Below are 25,151 nucleotides of genomic sequence, written 5' to 3'. Positions count from 1 at the left end.
GTTATTAGTTTAAAATAAATCTTTTCCCAAGATAAGTTAAAATGATATGCTGTTGCTTTAATTTAATTACCATTAGTGAGATGGAACTTTTTTGTGTTTGTATAAAATATAATTTCATAACTGTATTTCCTCCTCTGGCACTCCTTCTTGTCTTAGCCCATTTCCTCCCAGTGCATTTGAGTTTCTTATATTAAGTTCCAGAAAATCTTTGTCTATTTAAAGTACCAACAATCTGTTGTTATACTGTAATCCTGTTTTTCAGCTTAAACAGAACAGCCATGAAATTCATGTTTCTTCACTTTTCTTTGCCTCTGTAAGTTATCCTCCTTAATAAAATGACTATTGTCTAATTTCATTTTCATGCCATAATTATATCAAAATTTCAACTTCTAGTATTTAACCTTCAAATAAAAATGAGATTGTAGTCCACATATAAATACATAAAGGACTGGATGAACTATATAAAGTATGGGGAAAACTTAATAGCCTGGCACTTCAAGCCAGGTGAGGGTAAAGATGTTTTCTGTTTTTGCCTTTCTTAAAGGTTGCAGATATCAACGAATACTTTATAAAACATCCTTTTAGATTTGTGTAAAATTGAGACATTGCACAAACCTTCCATCTGCTTCTTTAGCTTTGGCATACTGCAAGTGAATCTTTGGAGAAGAAACATGAGGCAGAAGCTCACCAACCTTTGCCCTAGAAACGCAGGTCGAGGAGAATAATGTCAGCACTGCATTTGCTCCAAAAGTAGCTTCCTACAATCAGATGTTAATTTTTTGGATTCAAGAAACAGTTATCATGATCTTAAAAAAATCTTGGCCCCTACAGTGAAAAGATTTAATTGCTTTTTCTCAGGCCGCTGACCCCGCCAGCCCACCCTCTGTGGGAAAATGAAGGCTAATTCATTGACTCTTTGTAGATAATAGAGGTTTTTTATTCTAGTAATTTATCTGATCAGGTTATTTCCCCATATTAAACCAAGAAAATGTGCTGTTCTTTGGAAAAAGAACTATTAAGATGAACTAATCTATAAAGAAAAACAGGCGACGGAGGGAAGGCCCAGACAGAGGCAATAGCTGCGCAGTTGGGAGGATGAGCAAGAAAACCAGAGGGGAGGCCGTTGACACACACTCATTTCCACACCTGCTCAGAACACACTTTACAGCAGATTCTTACCAGTTCTTACAGCGGATGTACACAGATGCTGCTTTGTCATAGTAGAGACCTTTTTCATACAGTTGAGCTGCTTCTGAAAATTGCTAAAATAGTATGAGATTATCAAATACTAGTTTAATTGTGTATGAGACCTCATAAATATGTATTCCCAGGAAACGCTACCTTCATGTTCTCCAGGATGGCTCCACAGTCTCTCTTAAGGACCCTGCTGGGGTGCTTGAGGGCTTGGTTGACCCCTCGGCGGATGTCTCCCATTCTTATGGACATCTGGGCCACGCCAGCCAGGCACACCTCATCGTGTTCCTGAAATTAGAAGGCAAATAACTAACAAATCACACCCTAGCTTAAAATGATGTATTTTATTTTTGTTTATTTCTTAAAAGCTTTTTATTTTGTATTGGGATATAGCCGATTAACAATGTTGTGGTACCTTCAGGTGAACAGCAAAGAGACTCAGCCATACACATACGTGTATCCATTCTCCCCGAAAGTCCCCTCCCATCCAGGCTGCCACATAACATTGGGCAGAGTTCCGCATGCTATACAGGAGATTCCCACTGGTTATCCATTTTAAGTATAGCAGTGTGTACATGTCTGTCCCAAACTCCCTAACTATCCTGTCCCCCCAGTCTTTCCCCGGGCAACCATAAGTTCATTCTCTGTGAGTCTCTTTCTGTCTTCTAAGTTAAGTTCATTTGTAAAGATGATATATTTTAGCCAAACAATTTAAATCTAAAATGAGCCTAAAGGTTATGGTTTACTTTCAATAGTCTTTGCTGGCAAATCTAAAGATTCTGAAATAATACTGAATCTCTTTTTTTTTTTAAAATCATCTGTTACAAAGTCATATTCTCTTCTTTAGAAGTCTAGATCTTTTCTGCTCAAGGCCAAATTTTTACTGCACCTTTGTCATAATACCTTGCATATCTTTGTAGTCTTCTTGGTATAAAATTTTATGTGAGAGGAAATAACACTGGGTACATAGCTATGCTATGAATAAAATTAAGAGAAAAAACATTTATCAAATTAAAGATTTCTCTACTAGGCATGATGAAACATAAAACCTATACTTATTTGTGACAGAGGATCTGAGTTTTATGTTTTATTTAATTTTAAATAACTTAAATGGCCCCACGTGGTTAGTGGTGACTGTATTTAATAATACAGTTAAGAATGAACTAAAATAGATGCAGTCAAACAAAGAAATTGTCAAAACTCCAAGAGATAAATGAGCAAAGGATTTAATTAGGCAATTCATATTAATTTAAAAAACATACAATTGGCCAATAAATAAATAAAACACACTTGGCTTCACTAATAATCAAACACACAAAAAATAAAATTAAATACAAATGCTGATCAAACTGGTAGAGATTGGTAGTGTAGAGAATATGGGGGAAATGAACACTTTCATGCACAGCTGGATGAAATTACCACAAGTTCTTTTGAAGAGCAATCTCGTAGTTTAAAGAATTGAAAGCACACATTTTATGATGTAGAAATCCCACTTGTAAGAATATAACCTGCAGAAATACTATCTTAAGTAGCTAAGATACATATATTAATACTAGGCAGAATATTCACCACAGTGTATTTGATAGAAACAAACCCCCAAATAATTATAATTATCGATAAAGGACAGAAATGGTATGGACCTAACAGAAGCAGAAGATATTAAGAAGCAAGAATACACAGAAGAACTATATAAAAAAGATCTTTACGACCCAGATAATCATGATGGTGTGATCACTCATCTAGAGCCAGACATCCTGGAATGTGAAGTCAAGTGGGCCTTAGAAAACATCACTACAAACAAAGCTAGTGGAGGTGATGGAATTCCAGTGGAGCTATTTCAAATCCTGAAAGATGATGCTGTGAAAGTGCTGCACTCAATATGCCAACAAATTTGGAAAACTCAGCAGTGGCCACAGGACTGGAAAAGGTCAGTTTTCATTCCAATCCCAAAGAAAGGCAATGCCAAAGAATGCTCACACTACCGCACAATCGCACTCATCTCACACGCTAGTAAAGTAATGCTCAAAATTCTCCAAGCCAGGCTTCAGTAATACGTGAACCGTGAACTTCCTGATGTTCAAGCTGGTTTTAGAAAAGGCAGAGGAACCAGAGATGAAATTGCCAACATCCGCTGGATCATGGAAAAAGCAAGAGAGTTCCAGAAAAACATCTATTTCTGCTTTATTGACTATGCCAAAGCCTTTGTGCATCACAATAAACTGTGGAAAATTCTGAAAGAGATGGGAATACCAGAGGACCTGACCTCCCTCTTGAGAAACCTATATGCAGGTCAGGAAGCAACAGTTAGAACTGGACATGGAACAACAGACTGGTTCCAAATAGGAAAAGGAGTACGTCAAGGCTGTATATTGTCACCCTGCTTATTTAACTTCTATGCAGAGTACATTGTGAGAAATGCTGGGCTTGAAGAAGCACAAGCTGGAATCAAAATTGCCAGGAGAAATATCAATAACTTCAGATATGCAGATGACAGCACCCTATAGCAGGAAGTGAAGAGGAACTAAACAGCCTCTTGATGAAAGTAAAAGAGGAGAGTGAAAAAGTTGGCTTAAAGCTCAACATTCAGAAAACGAAGATCATGGCATCTGGTCCCATCACTTCATGGGAAATAGATGGGGAAACAGTAGAAACAGTGTCAGACTTTATTTCTTTAGGCTCTACAATCACTGCAGATGGTGACTGCAGCCATGAAATTAAAAGATGCTTACTCCTTGGAAGAAAAGTTATGACTAACCTAGAGAGCATATTGAAAAGCAGAGACATTACTTTGCCAACAAAGGTCTGTCTAGTCAAGGCTATGGTTTTTCCAGTGGTCATGTATGGATGTGAGAGTTGGAATGTGAAGAAAGCTGAGCGCCGAAGAATTGATGCTTTTGAACTGTGGTGTTGGAGAAGACTCTTAAGAGTCTCTTGGACTGCAAGGAGAGCCAACTAGTCCATTCTGAAGATCAGTCCTGGGATTTCTTTGGAGGGAATGATGCTGAAGCTGAAATTCCAGTACTTTGGCCACCTCATGTGAAGAGTTGACTCACCGGAAAAGACTCTGATGCTGGGAAGGACTGGGGGCAGGAGAAGGGGACTACAGAGGATGAGATGGCTGGATGGCATCACTGACTCGATGGACGTTTACTCTGAGTGAACTCCGGGAGTTGGTGATGGACAGGGAGGACTGGCGTGCTGAGATTCATGGGGTCGCAAAGAGTCGGACATGACTGAGCGACTGAACTGAACTGAACTGATAGTTATTTGAATTCAACAAGGGAGTGGATGAAAAAAACCATGATACATCCAAACTAATCAAAGTTTAGAAGCTCTTAAAAAATTAAATTGTTCATATGTATTGACTTGGAAAGACCATAAGGCAAAATGCTGTTTTTCTTTTACAGAACAGATTCTCAGTTGATCTTTGCTGAGAGAATGGAAGTGAATGATTTCATTTTTAGTAAAATTGCCTATTGTATACATATCTATATGCTTAGAAGAGATTCTGGATGGAAATATATAAGATCATGACCAGTAGTCATCATTAAGGATTGGGTTTGGAGGAGAGAATGTTGAACTCTCACTTTGGAAGGTTAACAGACTTTGGTGATTTTTCAAATTGACTATAATGACATTGTTATCACTTTTGTAATAAAAGGCTAGATATAAAACAGAAAATAAAAAGATTTTCAATCTTGATCTCACCTAACAAAAATATAAATTTTTATTACAAAATTTAGCTTCTTGAGTTAAATTCTGAGATGGTCTGGGACAAGATAATGGACTGGAATGGTGAGTAAAGTATATGCTTACCAGGTTAATCATACAAGATACAGCATGACTGATAAAATGGCAGAAAAACCTTTATGGACTGGGAATTCACTTTCAAAGCAGTTACTGAAACATATTAAGAGTGAAACGAAAAGCCTTATGAAAATAATAGCTAGCCTGGAAGTGGAAAGGGATACAAATTTTACTCCCAACCTCAACAAAAAGCTCATATTTAGGGTGCAATGGAAAACAAAGCTTTTTCAGACAGATAAAAATATTACCAATGTCAGTTTTTAAGAGGTCAAAGTGTTTTAAAATGATTTAACAATGTCCTTGCAAAGTTGTTAATAAACTGAAAAAAAAAAGGCTCACCTGCTTCATACTAAATAAATACAATGCAAATAAGATTATTTCTTACAGGAAACTAACAACAAACTCAAAGATAACTATGCATATCTTATCTTTATTCAAGGTTACCTTATTATCACCTGTTATTCCTTTCTCATAATGAGCCAAAGCATTTACATAATCACCTCTGGAAAAAAAAGAGTGAATTTTAATTCACATTTAAGTATCTTGTTTACATATACAAGATTTGAAACATAATCTGTCACTGAGTTGCTTAAGCACATGAAAGATGTGATACACAATGTTTATGCATGCATTCTTTGAAATGCAGGCCATTATTTTGCTACTTTTTTTTTTTTTACTTTATTTTACAATACTGTATTGGTTTTGCCATACATTGACATGAATCCACCATGGGTGTACATACGTTCCCAAACATGAACCCCCTCCCACCTCCCTCCCCAATTCGTTTCTTACATGCTAGTATACATGTTTCAATGCCATTCTCCCAAATCATCCCACCCTCTCCCTCTCCCTCAGAGTCTAAAAGTCTGCTCTATACATCTGTGTCTCTTTTACTGTCTCGCATACAGGGTCATCACTGCCATCTTTCTAAATTCCATATATATGTGTTAGTATACTGTATTGGTGTTTTTCTTTCTGGCTTACTTCACTCTGTATAATCGGCTCCAGTTTCATCCATCTCATTAGAACTGATTCAAATGTATTCTTTTTAATGGCTGAGTAATACTCCATTGTGTATATGTACCGCAGCTTTCCTATCCATTCATCTGCTGATGGACATCTAGGTTGTTTCCATGTCCTGGCTATTATAAACAGTGCTGCGATGAACATTGGGGTACATGTGTCTCTTTCAATTCTAGTTTCCTTGGTATGTATGCCCAGCAGTGGGATTGCTGGGTCATAAGGCAGTTCTATTTGCAATTTTTTAAGGAATGTCCATACTGTTCTCCATAGTGGCTGTACTAGTTTGCATTCCCACCAACAGTGTAAGAGGGTTCCCTTTTCTCCACACCCTCTCCAGCATTTATTGCTTACAGACTTTTGGATTGCAGACATTCTGACTGGTGTGAAGTGGTACCTCATTGTGGTTTTGATTTGCATTTCTTTAATAATGAGTGATGTTCAGCATCTTTTCGTGTGTTTGTTAGCCATCCGTATGTCTTCTTTGGAGAAATGTCTATTTAGTTCTTTGGCCCATTTTTTGATTGGGTCGTTTATTTTCTGGAATTGAGCTGCATAAGTTGCTTGTATATTTTTGAGATTAAAGATCTAAATGTAAGACCAGAAACTATAAAACTCCTAGAGAACATAGGCAAAACACTCTCCAACATAAATCACAGCAGGATCCTCTATGATCCACCCCCCAGAATTCTGGAAATAAAAGCAAAAATAAACAAATGGGATCTAATTAAAATTAAAAGCTTCTGCACAACAAAGGAAACTATAAGCAAGGTGAAAAGATAGTCTTCTGAATGGGAGAAAATAATAGTAAATCAAGCAACTGACAACTAACCTCAAAAATATACAAGCAACTTATTTTGCTACTTTAAAAGTAAGTATTAAGCTAAATTATGCTAAGAGTGTAAGGTACTAACTTTGTACTATGCTAGGCATTTTGGGGAGCTACATTAAAATTTTGGGGTCACTCTTGTTTAATTATCTCCTTTGGGGTTCTAAGGGACTTCCCTAGTAACTCAGTTGGTAAAGAATCTGCCTGCAATGCAGAAGGCCCGTGTTCAATCCCTGGGTAGGGGAAGATGCCCTGGAAAAGGGAACGGCAACCCACTCCAGTACTCTTGCTTGGAGAATTTCATGGACAGAGGATGTGGTGGACTACAGTCCATGGGATTGCAAAGAGTTGGACACAACCGTATGACAAACTCTCCTTTCCTCCTTTCCTTTGGGGTTCTAAAGACAATCATGAGACCATAAAAAGCAATGTTTGGTTTTTTTTTTCCACAAATACCCAGTATTTATAAGTGCAATATGTATTGAGAGAATCTGTGTAGAAATTAAGGAAAATACTGGGGATGACAGTATTAAGGGCCCTGATTCTTATTCTGATAAACAGTATCATGTTGTTTGTTTAGTCACTAAGACGTGTCCGACTCTGCAACCCCATGGACTGTAGCCTGCCAGGCTCCTCTGTCCACGGGATTTGCCAGGCAGGAATACTGAAGTGGGTTGCCATTCTCTTCTCCAGGGGATCTTTCTGACCCAAGGATTGAACTCTTGTCTCCTGTCTCCTGCATTGGTAGGCAGATTCTTTACCACTGAGACAGCAGGGAATATAAATGATACCACTCCCTCTTCCCATGACGGATGCTTATATGGATCTGCATATCTAGAAACCATATTTATTACCTCAGTTCATTCTTACTGCTTGGAACAGAATGGATCAGTGATTGCTTAGTATCCATCTGGAGATCCATTGTCCTTTAAGAAACCATCTCCTCCAGAATAAATTAATCAGCTCTGAAAAGTCAGCTTAGACCAGTCAACCTCCCTCAGCTTCACTCAATTTCCTCATCTGTTGGTTACAAGGAATTTGTTGGACAGCCCAGAGCTTCACAGTCAGCAGTGTTCCTACGTGGGAGTTTCTAATGCTGCTGTGCTATGCTTAGTTGTGTCTGACTCTTTGCAACCCTATGAACTGTAGCCCACCAGGCCCCTCTGTCCATGGGGATTCTCCAGGCAAGAATACTGGAGGGGGCTGCCATGTACTCTCCAGGGGATCTTCCCAACCCAGCGATTGAACCCAGGTCTCCCACACTGCAGGCGGATTCTTTACCATCTGAGCCACCAGGGAAGCCCCAAATACTGAAGTGGGTAGACTATCCCTTCTCCAGGAGATCTTCCTGATCCAGGAATCAAACCAGGGTCTCCTGCATTGCAGGTGGATTCTTTACCAGCTGAACTACCCAGGAAGCCCAGGAATTTCCAATATTTGGACCCAATTACATCAACACAGATAGAGATGTCTCTTGATGGTTCCTCCTTCAGGAACCTGAGGTTTCCCTTGAGCAAGTCCAATTAAGAGATGCTAGAGGAGATGAGCCCTGGGATTTCTTTGGAAGGAATGATGCTGAAGCTGAAACTCCAGTACTTTGGCCACCTCATGTGAAGAGTTGACTCATTGGACAAGACTCTGATGCTGAGAGGGATTGGGGGCAGGGGGAAAAGGGGGCGACAGAGGATGAGATGGCTGGATGGCATCACCGACTCGATGGACATGAGTCTGAGTGAACTCCAGGAGTTGGTGATGGACAGGGAGGCCTGGCATGCTGCGATTCATGGGGTCGCAAAGAGTCAGATACGACTGAGCGACCGAACTGAACTGAAACTGAGACTTGGGAACACTTACTTTTTTTTTTATGGTATTTTAGTTCATGTTATTTATTTTGGAACTCTCATGTGGCCCTAGCTCATGATTCTAATGTCAGACTGGAGAGCTAATCCTTCCCACAGATGTCAGATGGGTCCTTCTTTGATCTAATCAATGTCTTGGATGTGGAATGAAAAAGACTGTTGGAACTGAGCAGAGGCCCAGGGCTTTAGAATCAAACTCAGCAGCTGGTGGGACTCCTCTGGTGGTCCAGTGGCTAAGACATCACACTCTCAATGCAGGGGTCCTGGGTGCAATCCCTCCCTGGTCAGGAAACTAGATCCCACATGCCATAACTAAGAGGTCACATGCTACAAATAAGACCTGGTGCAGCCAAACAAATAAATATTTTTTAAAAATCAGCACCTGGTAGCCACTGGGGTATTGGACAGTGATGAGCTATACCTAATTAGTTGTGATTATCACAAGAGTAAGTCTCCTGATTTGGGTGTTGGGGTGCATACCTAGATCAGGACCCAGGAGTCAGCATAGAAACAGCAGTGAAAACTATGGAAACTGGTGGCTTCACAGTCACATGTTGAGCAAAAACGGTTAAAAAAGTATCAATAACATCAGACTTTCAACTGGCTCAGCTCACCTGACTATGATGAGACAGTTTTTGAGGGTTTGCTACAAAGACTTTGATTCTCCCGAAAGGAGGAACAAGGGAAGTTTTCTGGATAGTTCCAGAGCTTCCTCAAGTGCTTGTGCTCTGACAGGAGAGGGTGGGTCATCTCCCAGTACAGTGACCCTCTTCTCTTTACTCTCAGCCCCAGTCATTCACAGGACAGAGATGCAGGGCCAGGGCACTGGGCCTCCTCTCTTGAGTTATGCACTAAGATTCCTGTTTGTTCTTTTCAACATATTGGATTAACTCTAAGGGACAGATTAAGATTGACTATGAAGAAATAAAATCTCCAGAAAGCTTTTATTTGCAAAATGGGAACTTTTAAATAAGGTATCCTGGTTAGAAATGAAAGAGTACTTTTTGACAGAGTAATTTCTACAACTATTATCTGTCAATATTCTCAATGACTATAAAGTCTATATGAAAATAAAATGGAACTACATAAAAATGATTTTTAATGTTAGAACCATATTTTCTTTGTTCAAGAAGCAGTGTTTTTCCCATTTTATAATTTTTGAAAATGGAATATATCCTATAATAAATTGTCCAGTTATGGTGTAGTTGTCATTGCAACTACATATACCTGCAAACTTGTATCTGTCAATAAATGATTCAGTTCTTGTCTCTGCAGGCATCTGCATTAGTGACATTAACCACAGCTGAATGCGAGCCTAAAATTGGATCCTGAAATCCCTCTAAAATTACGCTTTTAGGCAGGACTGAAGTAAAAAAGTATAGTCTGTCAATTAAGACTACTGACAGTTAACACTGTCTAGCAATTAAGACGGAGAAGGCAATGGCAACCCACTCCAGTACTCATGCCTGGAAAATGCCATGGATGGAGGAGCCTGGTAGGCTGCAGTCCATGAGGTCGCTAAGAGTCAGACACGACTGAGTGACTACACTTTCGTTTTTCACTTTCATGCACTGGAGAAGGAAATAGCAACCCACTCCAGTATTCTTGCCTGGAGAATCCCAGGGACGGGGGAGCCTGGTGGGCTGCAGTCTATAGGGTCGCACAGAGTCGGACACAGCTGAAGCAACTTAGCAGCAGCAGCAATTAAGAACACTAGAAATTTCTAAATCTCTCAGAACAGATTATGGTATTTTCAAAGGCAGGCGAGATCTGTGAAGCATATTCATCATGCATCAGCAGGGCTTATTACTCAAGCACTGCAGCTTCACCTTGAAAAGCTTCTGGCTTGATTTGCAACACGAACTGATGAATTTTTATCCGTGTGCAATTCAATCTTAAAAAGCAGAAGTACAAGTTGAAGCAAATAGAGTTGTAGAACAAAGCCTGTATCTTTCACCAGGCCTTGAATTCACACTGCAAATCCTCAAAGTGTTCAAAGAGGTCAAGGTCATGATCGTAAATTAAGAAAAGCAGAGTCACCTTGACACTATGTATAACTGTTGTTGGCCAAATGTGTTTCAAAACAATATTTCTCAATTCAAAACAATTCTAAATATGGAAAAGACTTAGACCCAAACTGAGATTTTGATGCTGAAAGGGAGTGGATAGATACGCGGATAAGACATCATTAGTTAAAATAAAGCATTTTTGGATGTATAATTAATATGGTTTTTTTCTACCTAAGAAGCCACTATTAAATCCATGGATTTAATTATTAAATCAATGGCCTTATAATGAATAGCAGTTTAGAACTGAAGATATTCAATAATTAGATACTGACTGAAACATATAAAGATGAGGACTTACGTGAATTCAAGCTGAATAGCATATTCTTTTGATATAAACGGTATTTGGTCTGGGGCTAAACGTTTTGCCAGCTGCAGAGCACTGTCCCAGTGCTGCAAATCCCTTCTCATCTATTAGAAAGAGAAAGATATTAATTTCAAATGGCAAATTATTCTGCACAGTTACCATATAGTGCTGGTTTTAATAAAAGTGATTACATTCCCTGGTGGCTCAATGGACCACTGCCAATGCAGGGGACATGGGTTTGGTCTGGGAAGATCCTAAGTGGTGTGCCACAACTACTGAGCCTGTGCTCAAGAGCTGGTGACCCACAACTACTGAGCCTGTGCCTTCCAGGGCCTGTGGCTATTACAGTGGTTCATGGCCCTCCAAAACTCAATCCTAAACAAAATCTTATTCTCTTTAGTATTTAATTTGTCTCAATAGGAAAAGGGCTTCCCTGGTGGCTCAGAGGTTAAAGTGTCTGCCTCCAATGCGGGAGACCCGGGTTTGATCCCTGGGTCAGGAAGATCCCCTGGAGAAGGAAATGGTAACCCACTCCAGTATTCTTGCCTGGAGAATCCCATGGATGGAAAAGCCTGGTAGGCTACAGTCCATGGAGTCACAAAGAGTCAGACATGACTGAGTGACTTCACTTTCACTAGGAAAAAATTAAATTGAATTAAAATTAATTCAATCAACTAAATTAAAACTAGTATTTCTTCTCAGAGGGGAGATGATAAAAAAAAGTTGAGAAATACTTTACTATAGGAATCAATCTTATTTTCTGAGAAAATCTGAACCTGTATCATGAGATGAATAGTAGCAAACATAAATAAAATGTGAACATGTCTCTCTCTCTGACTCCTGAGGTCTTTTATCTGTGTCTGGGGCACAATTTCACAATTCCAAAATTGTATGTAATTATTTTATATTGTTAGGTTAATCATGTTCCCATTATGGCTTGAAATTGTAATTATCTTTCATTTTTTGCTGGCTATTGATTGCAAAAACTGAGAAACATCTTTTTACTATTGTGATTATGTAACTATTACTCACTTAATACCATTGTATTATGATTGGTCAACAGAAAAATTACAGAATTCTGTATCACCAAAACTACCATTTAATAGAAAAACCTGTAATCACTTTTTAAAATTCATATGCATATCAGAATCATCTTGGAATTTTTTTGAAAAATACAAATACAAATGCCCAGGGATTGCCTTTTTTTTTTTTGCTAGAGCTCCAGTTTCTAATGAATAGCCATGTTATGGGAGAATGCCACTGAAACATGTATAATATCATCTGTGAAACGAATTGCCAGTCCAGGTTTGATGCATGATACAGGATGCTCGGGGCTGGTGCACTGGGATGACCCAGAGGGATGGGATGGGGAGGGAGGTGGGAGGGGGGTTCAGGATGGGGAACATATGTACACTCATGGCGGATTCAAGTGAATGTATGGCAAAACCAACACAATACTGTAAAGCGAAATAAAGTAATTAATCAAAAAAAGATAAAAATAAAAATAAAAACACCTGGACTATATGAGGATCTTTCATTTTTATCTATTTTGTTTCATTATTTCTTTCTATTTCATATTCAGTGCTCCCATTTCATTTTGTTTATGTTTTCCAATTTTCCATCTTTTCTTTTTTTGGATGTTCTTTCTCAAGTCTTTATCAAGAACAGTAGAAAAGCTTTTGTAAACATATATATATTTTTAAAAACTTATGAATTTTTGCCTAACTAAAAAATTAATGACATTTTGATTCCACTTGTTTTTCTTAGTATGAATAGAATGCTAGATTTCCAAATTTAAAAAAACAGATATGCAACAAGCACAAAGGTTTACCGTATAGCACAGGGAACAGTATGATGTAATAACCTATACTGGAAAATAATTTCAGAAATAATGTGTATATGTATAACTGAATCACAGACACAAAAAAGAATCCTACTTTTTGAAATTCAGTTTTTCTAAATGTCCTATGGACATCTAATAACATATGAGATACAAAATTTTAAATATATTTGTGTAGGATATGATTAGGACTTCCCAGGTGGCACTAGTAGTAAGGAACCCACCTGCCAATGCAGGAGATATGAGAGATGTGGGTTCGACCCCTGGGTCTGGAAGATCCCCTGCAGGAGGGCATAACAACCCACTCCAGTATTCTTGCCTGGAGAATCCCATGGACAGAGGAGCCTGGTGGGTGCAGTCCAGTGGGTCACAAAGAGATGGACATGACTGCAGTGACTTAGCATACAAGCACACAGGATATGATTAACATAAATTAATTAAATATAAATCTATTATATTTAAATTATTAATGACATCATTCAAGATGCTCCTATTCTTTCTGCACTTGATAAAATGGTCTCAGAGAAATGTTAATATGTCTCACTATGATTATATATTGCTTGTTTTCCCTTTTATTTCTTCTGATTTTTGCTTTATGTCTTTTCTTTGTTGTTAAGTGTCTAATGGTTTATGGTATCTTCTTTGTGAACTGTTCCTTTTATCATTAAAATATTCATCTTTGTTTCATTTAAAATAAATAATAATAAAAAACTAACCATAAAAGAGTAAACCATTAATCTTCTGGAGTTCATTCCTCACTTTATTCACCCTTTGTACAGAATTAACAATGGCTAACATTTTGCAAGTGATATCTGCTACTCTAAGACATTAGCCTATTTACTTTCCACAACTAGGCCTTTTATAATGAGCTGTTCCTGCGCCCATTTTAGGGATCCAGAACTGAGGCAAAGAGAGGCTAGTTTTGCACACACAGTCTCACTGTTAGTGTGCGGCAGGGCTGAGCAGTAGGACTTTGCCTCCAAAGTTTTTACTTAGCTAACCTGTCAGCCTTCAAAGTGCGGTTAAAGGAACAATGGGGTGCAGTCACCGCTTCCCACTGTGAAGCCATCAGCTTAAATCCTTTACGAAGCCAGGAGCACGTGACAAGTGTCCACAGCTAACGCGGAAGGGCGAGGATGACATCTCTGCCCTCACCCAGGGAAGCCCTGTTCCTACTCCAGCACATACCAATCCAAGATCTGAAAATTTCTCAGGGTGTCCCCAGTCCTCTCAAATAATACTGTGAGTGCATGCGTGCTAAGTCACTTCAGTCACGTCTGATTCTTTGCAAGCCCATGGACTGTACCCCGCCAGGCCGCTTTGTCCATGGGGTTCTCCATGCATGAATACTGAAGTGGGTTGCCACTTCCTACTCCAGGGGATCTTCCTGACCCAAGGATCGGCCCCACATCTCTTTCATCTGCTGTACTGGCAGGCGGGTTGTCTACCACTAATGCCACCTGGGAAGCCAATAACACTGGAAAACCATCTAATTTTTTTCTTAACATTCAGTCCACTTAAAATTTAAAAATGGAATTTGCTATAGAACAATTTGAAAAAGAGAAGTCATGAAATCAATAGCAAATGTGCTTTCTCTATGTGGCTGTGGAAATGTTGGCTGAAGTGGAACAATGTTAGTGACGACAGCTACCATCTGTGTCTTTACAGTCAAGCTGGCGCCGTTCCCAAAGATCTAATCTCATTCTTACATCTTTACAGCAACCCTATGGGCTACATATTATTATCCCTCCTTTAAATGGGATCTAGGGCACTGAGACATGGAATAACTTGTCCAAGGGCACACAGAGGTGGGATTTGAAACCAGTCACGCCCAACTCTAAAGTCCACATTCTTAACTGCTCTTCTACACAGCCACAGTGCTCTCCTACCTCGTGTGGCCCTGGGTCCTTCATTCTGTTCTGGTCCTTCCCTCATAATGCTCACCTCTGGGAAACTAGTGATGATACATAAGCCTATCCCTCTTCACACACAAGAGAACGTCACACAGTAAATGATAAATGTGCCTCAGGTTTCCCATTTGGAAAATAGAGAAAATAATAGTATTATCTCACAGGAGTGTTGTGAGGGTTGAATGAATTAAAATATTTATGTCAACACTTAGAAAAGTACCTGGTACACGTAAGCACTCAATAAATGATGTCTGTTTTCATTTGTATGTGTTTTTGTAAGTTACAGAATCTGTTCTCTTTGGATACGCTCTGACTCTAAATTATTTGGTAATGTTACAATACCATGCCTTTTACTGCTCCATAGAACACAGAGTGAAAATACTTCTAAGGTTAATGAATACTCAGGGGTTCTTAAAGCTGAAGTCTGAGTTCAAGGAGGGGGAAGGCATGTGGTGCCTGGTGCTGAGAGATGTTAACTCTTTAAAAGAGGTCAGAGCCTCTTTGTGCGTTCTTTCCCTCATCTGCTGCCTTACCTCAAGGGCGGCAACAGGGCAGCTGGATGCCAGGTACAGGTCCTGAGCCAGGTTGAAGTCATTGCTGAACATGGCAAGATGTCCTGCCAGAAGATTGTAGTCCTCTATTCCCTATAAATAAAAACAGTTTTAATGAGAAGAAACTCAAGGGTTTAATTTTTATTTAAGGACTGTGCTTAGGAAGAAGTGGTAGTATCTATCAGTTTTTGAGCTAGGTAAGACTAACTGCAGAAATTTAAATGCTTGACTCAGTATCATTTAAATGCTAATCTGATAATTCCCATAAGATGTTGTTTACCTTTATTTGTTCCAAGGACATCACCATGCCAACGTTTCCAATAGTCCGATAAACACGGATTGCAAACTCCACTTCCATGTGGTGTAGACAGGCTCTGGCCAGTTCATTCCAGGCAGTCTGATCATTGAGAATCTTGCACAGTTCCCAGGCATCAGAAAACCTGGCATTTGAATATATAAGCATAATCAAGGAGCTCTATTTGTTTCCTACTAGGCAGTTTTTCCCAGGGACAGGGAAGCCTCATGGGCTGCCGTCTATGGGGTCACACAGAGTCGGACACGACTGAAGCGACTTAGCAGCAGCAGCAGGCAGTTTTTAGACTGTATGTAATTTAATGTTATGCCTTAGATAAATTTTGCAAAAATATTTTTCAATCTTTAATCATTTCCAAGTTATAAAAGAACTACATAAACTTTTCTTCCTTTTTTGTATAGATGTTTTTTCCTGAATTTATTGAATTAATCTGAGTCTACGCTGTGTAACCACCCTCCCTCATCAGTAACTAATTCTACTCATTTGTTTTTTGGTTTACTTGACACACATATGAAGATTATTTCTGCTGTCATATAAGTCTAATAACATTAGTATTCTATTCCTATAAGCTGGGAAATTTAAGATAGGTCGGCCCACTATGGCCTGCAGCTTCCTGCTTTGGGAAATACAGTGTGAGTGAAAGACGGCCACTAGCCCACCTACCCTTTATGGCCTGTCTGGGCTGCTCTTACTCCAACAACCAACCTGGGTAGTTGTGATGGACCCTATAGCCCTTAAAGCCTGAAATACCATTTTGACCATAACAGAAAAAGCTTACTGACTTCTGGTTTAAAACTTAACCACAAATGTCAATGAGACTTTTTGTGGGACTCCTATATTAATGAATATGTCATCCTCCCCATCTAGTCATCAATCTAGTTTCCACCCAACACACACACACTGAGCACTGCTATGTGCCAGGATCAGTGCGTGGAACCAAGATGTAAGGATCAAAGGTAGTCACTGTCCTTAGGTGGTCACACTTGGGGAAGGCAGAAGAGACAGGTGAGTAACAGAGGACTACGACACAGCACGGCAGAGGTACCAGAGTGCCTGTAATATGTGCATCTTTGTGCTTAGTGCTTTGCATAAATTATCTCACTAGATCACCCTGACAACCCTATTCCCTATATATTATTATTATTTCTTCTTTATAAAGGAGGAAAGTGAGGCTTAGAGGCCTTAAAAAACCAGCCTAGTGGTAAGAGACAATGTGCTCTAAACCACTCTGCACACCAGATCCTGGCTCTGAGGCAACACATGAGAAAGGCCTCAATCTACACTGCCAGTGGTCAGGAGCTTCAGGGAAGGCTTCCTGGAGGAGCGGGCCCTGCTGAATGGCAGAGAATGAGGCGTTACTACCTACACAGACAGGGAAGGGCAGTCTATGATGCGAAAGCAGCACATGCCAAGGCAGGAAATCATGAAACATTATTGAATTCAAGCAGTCAGTGGACAGAGAGCACTGGAGGAGTCGGGGCAGGTGAGGCTGGTATTAAATCAGCAAGAGCTGAGCATGTCAGGCTGAGGTCCCCGAAAAATAGGGGTCTCTTCCTAAAGCCAGTGGGAAGTCACTGAGGATCAGACTCACATTTTCCAAAGTGTGTGGAGAATACATTGTCTTGAGGCTACCTGGAGAGAGAGCCGTCAGGGTCGCTCTGCTACACATTACTCCATTGGAAGGCCGGAGTTAAGGTGGGGGAATAGTGGAGGAGAAAAAGACCTGGGTGTGTGTGGGTGTGTATGCATGCGTGGGTGTGTATGCGTGGGTGTGGGTGTGTGCTGTAGGGCATGTGCACAACGTGATTTGGGCAGGGGGAGAAAAGGAGGCTGGGAAAGATGATGGTGCGAGTTTGAGGAACTCGTGGACTCCCAGCTACACAGGACTGGGAGGCAGTGGTGATACAGGTTTAAGTCAAGGATGCATATTCTGGAGTTAATCTCATATATAAGGTATTGAAACCACCTTTGAGGAGATTCATTCTGGAAGAATAACTAGAGTGAGAAGATAAGAAAGGAGCCCAAAGGACCCTGAGGAAGAGCAACATTTACACAAAGGAATTCACAGTCACCCTAAGAGGTGAGAGGAAAAAGCAGGGATAGCTCAGAAAGTAAAGCGTCCACCTACAATGCAGGAGACCCAGGTTCGATCTCTGGGTCGGGAAGATCCCCTGGAGAAGGAAATGGCAACCCACTCCAGTACTCTTGCCTGGAGAATCCCATGGAAGGAGGAGCCTGGTGGGCTACAGCCCATGGGGTCACAAAGAGTCGGACATGACTGAGCGACTTCACTCACTTGAGGAGATTCACTCTGGAAGAATAATTAGAGTGAAAAGAGAAGAAAGAAGCCCAAGGGACCCTGAGGAAGAGCAACATTTACACAGAGGAATTCACTGTGGTCCTAAGAGGTGAGAGGAAAAAGCAGGGGAAAAAAAATCTCAAGTAAGATAAAATTAAACTTTGTTATGATGAAATTAAGGGAGTGTTGAAATAATTACATTTATTAGAATTTCACAATAACTGCTATTTGGGAGATTAGAAACCCTTTTTGTTCTGATGGGCTTTTCCCATAGTACAAAACCCCTTCCTTTAGAATTTACATATATTTTCAAATCGATCATATCTGAGCTTCATGATAATCCCGTGAAGTAAATGAGGTAAATCCTATTATCTCCATCTTTTTTTTTTTTGGTCATGCTGTGTGGCATGTGCGACCTTAGTTTCCCAACCAGTGATCAAACCTGTGCTCCCTGCATTGGAAGAGTATAGTCTTATTAATCACTGGATGGCCAGGGAATTCCTTTCCATCTATTTTCACAAGATTTGACCTTTAAAATCACAAAAGGAAATGAGAAGCTCCACAAGAAGTGTTTAAGCCATACCTTTTTAGCATTAAAGTCTGTGTCAGCACCTGCCTCAGTTCATGAGGCCCCACGTCTTTTAAAGTGTCGAGGAAGCGGTGAGTGCTAAGATAGATGTTGTTTATTTTTCCACTCTGGGTTTGGCAGGTCAACTCTCCATTATATAACAGCAAAGGTTTATGAGAGAAAGGAACTTTGGTGCCACCAGCCAGAATGACCTTGGATCCTATATTATAAAACAGACACCTTAATGTTGAAAACTAATAGCACACACATTAAAAAAAGAATGTTTTAATTTTAGTACAATGGAAATGTAATTCTCAACAAACATACAAAAAAGTGATTAAGTACCTTGGATAGTGTCCTTGTGAAAGACATACGTGTATACCTTATCGTCATCGTAGGCGATAAATACACCTTTATCCATTGGCCAGTTTTCCCAAAGAACACCTTTAATGGTTGGCGAAAAATCTGGAATCTCATAGGTAGCATCATTAACCTAAAAATTAAGGATTTACAGATTTTACCCAAATCTGCACTTAAACCATTATCATTTGCCTTTGTAGGATGGAGCTTGTCTGCAGTCTTAGCTGGTAAAGCTTACCAACTCATATTCAACTCATCAACATCCCAAGATAAATGAAGAAAAGTTTCTTTTCCCCTTTCTATACTAAGCATGGCTTTAAAAAAAACTGTAGTTACATGCAAAGTCAAGGGTTTTATCTAAAATTTGGTGAATTTGCAGGAAAAACTACAAGTCTGGACACAAAACTTCAGGTTAAGAAAAAAAGTTGAAGTTGCTCAGAATGATAACAGAAATATTAACTATGAACACACTTGTGCTTAGAAAATTTTCAATAATATTGGGTACAGAAATGCTCCAACTAGAGAATAAACAAATAATTCATACATGATTTGAGATCTAAATAAATTCCACTTGATACATTTTATTTAAAAACATGCATTCCGACAATGTATTCCAACAAACTGTAATTATAGTAATATAAGCTATTAAAAAAAATCAACCCATATATTCCTATAAACTCAGGCAGATAGGTTTATATATATATCCTGAAAGGAAATCTCTACAAGATTGAATTTCCTTATTAAGCAGGGGGAACTCAAGGTCATCTTTACATTCAGGTCATTTTTCCTCATTTATTTTGTAACTGAGAAATGGGTTGGAAAGAACTAGAATATTAGGAATTTTGAATAAATAATCCAGGCACTTCTGCTGAAACCTGTTACACATTTGTCAAAGACAGAAAAGAAAAGAAATAAAGAGAAGACAAAAAGAAAAAGGGAGGAAGGAAGTTTTACTATCTAGGAGAGTATATCGTGAAATGAGAGCTATCTTCAGGGAATGTGTCTTCACTGTGGTAGAGCTAAGACACCTGGGAACAGTTACTAAGGTTCAGTCCAAGCACAGCTGTAGGCTGTGAACTATGAACAAAAATATACTAATTGGATATTAAAAAAAAATCCAAGTATAGTAAGTGAGATAAAACCACAATATTTCCTTTTTTCTAAATTAAGCCTTGTAAAAGTTAAGGATGTTTAAAAATAAGAGTAACTAAATCTAAAAATCTTAATCAACCCTGACTATTCACTGGAAGACTGACGCTGAAGCTCCAATACTTTGGCCACCTGATGTGAAGAACTGACTCACTGGAAAACACCCTGATGCTGGGAAAGAGTGGAGGCAGGAGCAGAAGAGAGTTGACAAGAGGATGAGATGGCTGGATGGCATCACCAACTCAAAGGACAAGACTTTGAGCAAGCTCCTCCAAGATAAAAGCTTCCTTTATCTTGGACATGAGATAGTCAAGGACTGGGAAGCCTGGTATGCTGCAATCCATGGGATCGCAAAGAATCAGACCCAACTGAATGACTGAACAACAATAAAAAATGTCTAAAAATGGATTCATCTGTTTTTAAATCACCTGATTAAAAAAAATCTTTCCTTAGTGTTCAGGATCTTTAAGAGAAGAGGAAAATCAACTGAGGCGGGCAGAAGGGACAGGGAACAGTCCTTGCTCTCTGAAGCTATTCCATTTCTAGAGAAAACTCATGTTATCTGAAGATACACTGTAGTACTGTGCCATAAATAAGGTTAAAATGATACAGAATAAGGACTGTTCTTTCCATTAAAAAGTCTAAGAGTTTTCAACACTTAAAAATTACAAATAATGTAAAAAGTTTTCTAGATGAAAAGTCATGAAAACAAATCACAAATATACCACAAACATAATAACAAAGTACCATAATTCTCCGCGTTAAGAGAAAGTGATCTTATATATGAAATATATTTTAAAAACACTTTTTTCATATGTTGCCATTTTAAAAAATAACTATTTGAAAACTTTTCTAGACTTACTGGACAGTAGACATATCCATCACTTTTTTCATCAATGAAAACTAATCTGGTCCCATTTGGGTCAGGAAAAATCTTTTTCACACTGACGGGATGTCGATAATCATTAACAAACTGCCAGTCTTCAATGTAGAAATACTGAATGACACCAGTCTAAAAAAATCCAGTCATAGAAATGAAAGGTTGTCAAGAAAATACTGACTTTTCAGCATTTATGTTAAGCGTATTTCCTAATTTGAAAAAAATAAGTCATATTTTTGATCAAGGAAGAGTCTAAAAATAATATTTACTAGATAAGCAAAGTACAGATCCAAGAAAGTAAGCTAAATGAGTATGTACATCTGAGTCAACAGTCTATTATTAGTTCTAACATCCTTAGTCATATTAAGGCTTAACTGATTTTCAGATTTTCCACTTGTAAGAAATACTCTTATTGGTTAAGAGTAACTTTCAAGTCATATTATTTAAAATATTTTTGCTGTTAGCAAATTAGAAAATTAAGTTTAAAATAAACAAAAACCCACAAGATACAGTCATAGTTCTCTAACAACAATGAACACGTAGACATCAAAATTTAAAAATATACCATTTAAACTCACTCAAAAAAATGAAATACTTAGGTGTAAATTTAACAAAGCATGCATAGGACTTGTGTGTTAAAAACTAAAAATCACTAAGGAAAGAATCCAAGAATATTTAAATAAATGGAGAGGTATACTGTGTTCATGGATTGGTGTCAGAATAAAGATGTTATTTCTCCTGAACTGATAGACAAGTTTTTTTGTAGATACAGACAAGATTATTCTAAAATTTACATGGCCCTGCAAAGGAACTAGAATAGGTAAAACAGTTGTGGAAAAAAAAAAAAGGGAAAATCAGTCTTTTTTTCTTTTTTCAATAGCTACAGTGATCATTGTGTAGCACTGGTGGAGGGACAGACACAGAGACCACTGGAATAGACTAGAAAAGCCAGATTGTTATCAGGGATTAAGGTAGAGGCAAGAAGAAAGTGGGTGTGGAGATAAATGCAACATGAAGGATCCTGGTGGAGACAGAATTGTTCTATGTCTTGCCTGTTAATGTCAATACCCTGGTTGTGATATGTAATATAATGTTACCATTGGGAGAAACTAGCAAAAGGATTTACAGGATCTCTCTGTATTATTTCTTATACCTGCAGGTGAGTCTACAATGATCCCAAAATAGAAAGTTTAATTAAAATAAAAACACATGTTAACATCTTACATTTCTATTCAGGCCAAGATGGTGTGACTGGACTTAATTTGCCCACCCAAAAGAACCAAAAATAACAGACAAAATACATGAAATATGATTTTCAAGATACTGGAATAAGGCAACATAGGATAATGGTCTCTTGGAGATGGGAAACAAGCTAACTCCTGTGATTGCTCCAGTTTTTGCCTTGGGAGAGTCTTCAAGCCATGGCAAAGCGGGGGAACATGCAGGTGGAGGGCGACTCCCTGAGCTGCGGAGACTGAGCTGAGGATCCAGTGGGGCAGAAGGGAGGTGGCCAGACTTGCAGGGTATAACACCAGAGAGGAGAGAGATGCACTGAGAGAGCACTGAAGATCTTCAGAGGGTCCACCCTGAGTCTTCAGCAGAGTTTGATCACTGCACACTTAGAAAATTGTCAAAGCCAGGGAGAAGAACCATCCAAAGGCATTAGAGGAAACAGTGACTGGCACTCACAGAGAATTGGGAACAGTGACTGTTTCCAACTGGCAGATTAGAAAACGTAATTCACAGGAAGTGTGTTCACAAGAGAGTTCCAGAAAAACATCTATTTCTGCTTTCTTGACTATGCCAAAGCCTTTGACTGTGTGGATCACAATAAACTGGAAAATTCTGAAAGAGATGGGAATACCAGACCACCTAACCTGCCTCTTGAGAAATCTGTATGCAGGTCAGGAAGCAACAGTTAGAACTGGACATGAACAACAGACTGGTTCCAAATAGGAAAAGGAGTACGTCAAGGCTGTATATTGTCACCCTGCTTATTTAACTTATATGCAGAGTACATCATGAGAAACACTGGACTGGAAGAAGCACAAGCTGGAATCAAGATTACTGGGAGAAATATCAATAACCTCATTATGCAGATGACACCACCCTTATGGCAGAAAGTGAAGAGGAACTCAGAAGCCTCTTGATGAAAGTGAAAGAGGAGAGTGAAAAAGATAAGCATATATAAACATATATATATAAGCATATATATATATATATATATATATATATACACACATACACATATAGCTTCCCTGCTTATTTTATAGAGTTAATGAGATAAAATAAGTGAGATCAGGGCTTTATAAATTGTTGTGTGTTATACAAACGTACTATTAATTTATTTACTACTTATTTACCATATCACCACTGCTTTATCTGATACATGAGACCTACCTTACTTGTGTATATAAGCTCAAAAACTGATTTTGGGTCAAATTTAAATTTAAAAAGTCTCTCTTCTGGCAATAAGCATGTTTTTAAATATGCTCTTTAAAAAAAACAATGTGAGAAAACAGAACCTTTGAAACAGTGATTAATTGCCTTTCTAATGAAGGACAGGGAAGCCTGGTGTGCTGCAGTCCATGGGGGAGTCAGACATGGCTGAGCAACTGAACAATAGCAACAAATGTGGAAACAATGCCTTTGTTTTTAAACCAATTTAGTGAATTCTTCTAGAGGCTACGCAAGGTAACAGGTATGATATGTTTTGAGAAATCTTTAAAAGGTTTTACAAATATAAATGCTATTACTAAACTATGCTTTATGTATATGTGGCTAATGTAACATCTAAGAGTACAGGGTGTTGGTGGTTCAAATGACCAAAAGGTTGAAGTGGGATTCTCAATATTCAATTAATTTTAATTAAATGCCTGCTAAATGTAGACATTGGATAGCTAAAGTCGAATGAGGTGTCTTACATTTGTCATCAAATTAAATCCTGAAAGCATCAAGATAAGGAAAATGAGACTGGTAAGTGTCAAGCAGCAAGTAAGAGGACTAGTATTTGAGCCCAGATTGTCCAGACTCCAAAGTCTGTCCTTTTCATTGTGCCATCAAAGTTGCTTATAGTTACAAAAGCACTTGATAATAGCAAATCACACCAAAATGCTCTACATACATATATAATAATTTTTTGCACATATAATGCTTCCCAGGTGGCTCAGTGGTAAAGATTCTGCCTGCCAATGCAGGAGGCGTGGGTTTGATTCCTGGTTTGGGAAGAGCCCCTGGAGGGGGAAATGGCAACCCACTCTAGTATTATTGCCTGGATAATCCCAAAGACAGAAGAAAACTACAGTCCATGGGGTTGCAAAGAGTTGGATACAAGTGAGTAACTGAGCATATATGCATGTATGTGCATATAATATCTATATAACATATATATATACACACACGTATATAATAAATTACAAGGTAAAAATGAGAAATTTTCCCACGTTCTATATTACAGAAGACAACACGTACATCTGTGCCATAGATGAGGAAATCACCAGTTAAGGCATGACATAAAATACGGCACTTATCATCCACTGCTGGGAAAAGTCGCGTCTCACGTTCTTCTTGAGCATCCAACATTTCACTTTCTATCTAAAACAAAGAATAATAGTGGCTCATAGACTTAACTGAATAAATCTGGTTTGCAATATCTAGGGGGTAATGGGAGTCTTTTTCTTAAATTCAACTAAATATTTAGGCTCACCAGATAAACCACTTTACTCAGAAAGGTATCAGGCAGGAACCCAGCTTGCCAGCAAGGCAATTAAATATCCCTTTTAACGAGTTTCCCTGGTGGCTCAGATGGTAAAGAATCTGGCTGCAATGCAGCAGCCTGGGTTTGACCCCTGGGTTGGGAAGATCCCCTGGAGAAGGGAATGGCTACCCACTCCAGTATTTCTTGTCTGGAGAATTCCATGGACAGAGGAGCCCGATGGGCTACAGTTCAAGGGGGTGCAAAGAGTCAGACAGGACTGAGCGACTGAAACTTTCACTTTCTTTAACGGTAATAGTCTTTGCAGTAGCCTCTGCAGTTGTCTTATAGCTAATCTCTTTGGCTTCCCAGAAGTAAAGAGCCAAGAAATACATGCGGGAAGTGTCCTGGTTGAGAAGCCTCATATTTCAAGGGCCAACATCTCTTGAACAACTCATGGAGCATAGTTTCAAGATCCCCACCAGTGACAGGACCAAACACATGG

The 25,151-nt window shown here is 38.9% G+C and overlaps 1 protein-coding gene across 8 annotated transcripts in view; it reads right to left on the bottom strand.

The window, feature by feature from the left end:
- The window catches only part of WDR19 (WD repeat domain 19), a 107,531-nt gene that overhangs the window by 53,807 nt on the left and 28,573 nt on the right, over nucleotides 1-25,151 (bottom strand). For all 8 annotated transcript variants that reach the window (XR_009601023.1, XM_060416976.1, XM_060416977.1 and 5 more), the window contains exons 14-24: nucleotides 24,424-24,546; nucleotides 20,935-21,084; nucleotides 18,909-19,056; nucleotides 18,579-18,783; nucleotides 15,664-15,823; nucleotides 15,366-15,476; nucleotides 11,077-11,186; nucleotides 5,446-5,503; nucleotides 1,342-1,482; nucleotides 1,180-1,262; nucleotides 616-699 (exon numbers count right to left, since the gene is read on the bottom strand). Coding sequence is in view for 7 of the 8 variants with exons in the window: in XM_060416976.1 (XP_060272959.1) it covers nucleotides 616-699; nucleotides 1,180-1,262; nucleotides 1,342-1,482; nucleotides 5,446-5,503; nucleotides 11,077-11,186; nucleotides 15,366-15,476; nucleotides 15,664-15,823; nucleotides 18,579-18,783; nucleotides 18,909-19,056; nucleotides 20,935-21,084; nucleotides 24,424-24,546 (1,373 nt within the window). In the remaining variant the exon portion in view is untranslated. The remainder of the gene's footprint in view (nucleotides 1-615; nucleotides 700-1,179; nucleotides 1,263-1,341; nucleotides 1,483-5,445; nucleotides 5,504-11,076; nucleotides 11,187-15,365; nucleotides 15,477-15,663; nucleotides 15,824-18,578; nucleotides 18,784-18,908; nucleotides 19,057-20,934; nucleotides 21,085-24,423; nucleotides 24,547-25,151) is intronic.

Source organism: Ovis aries, chromosome 6, assembly GCF_016772045.2.
Source record: "Ovis aries strain OAR_USU_Benz2616 breed Rambouillet chromosome 6, ARS-UI_Ramb_v3.0, whole genome shotgun sequence".
Lineage (NCBI taxonomy): Eukaryota > Metazoa > Chordata > Mammalia > Artiodactyla > Bovidae > Ovis > Ovis aries.
This window is presented reverse-complemented; position numbering and strand designations above follow the sequence as displayed.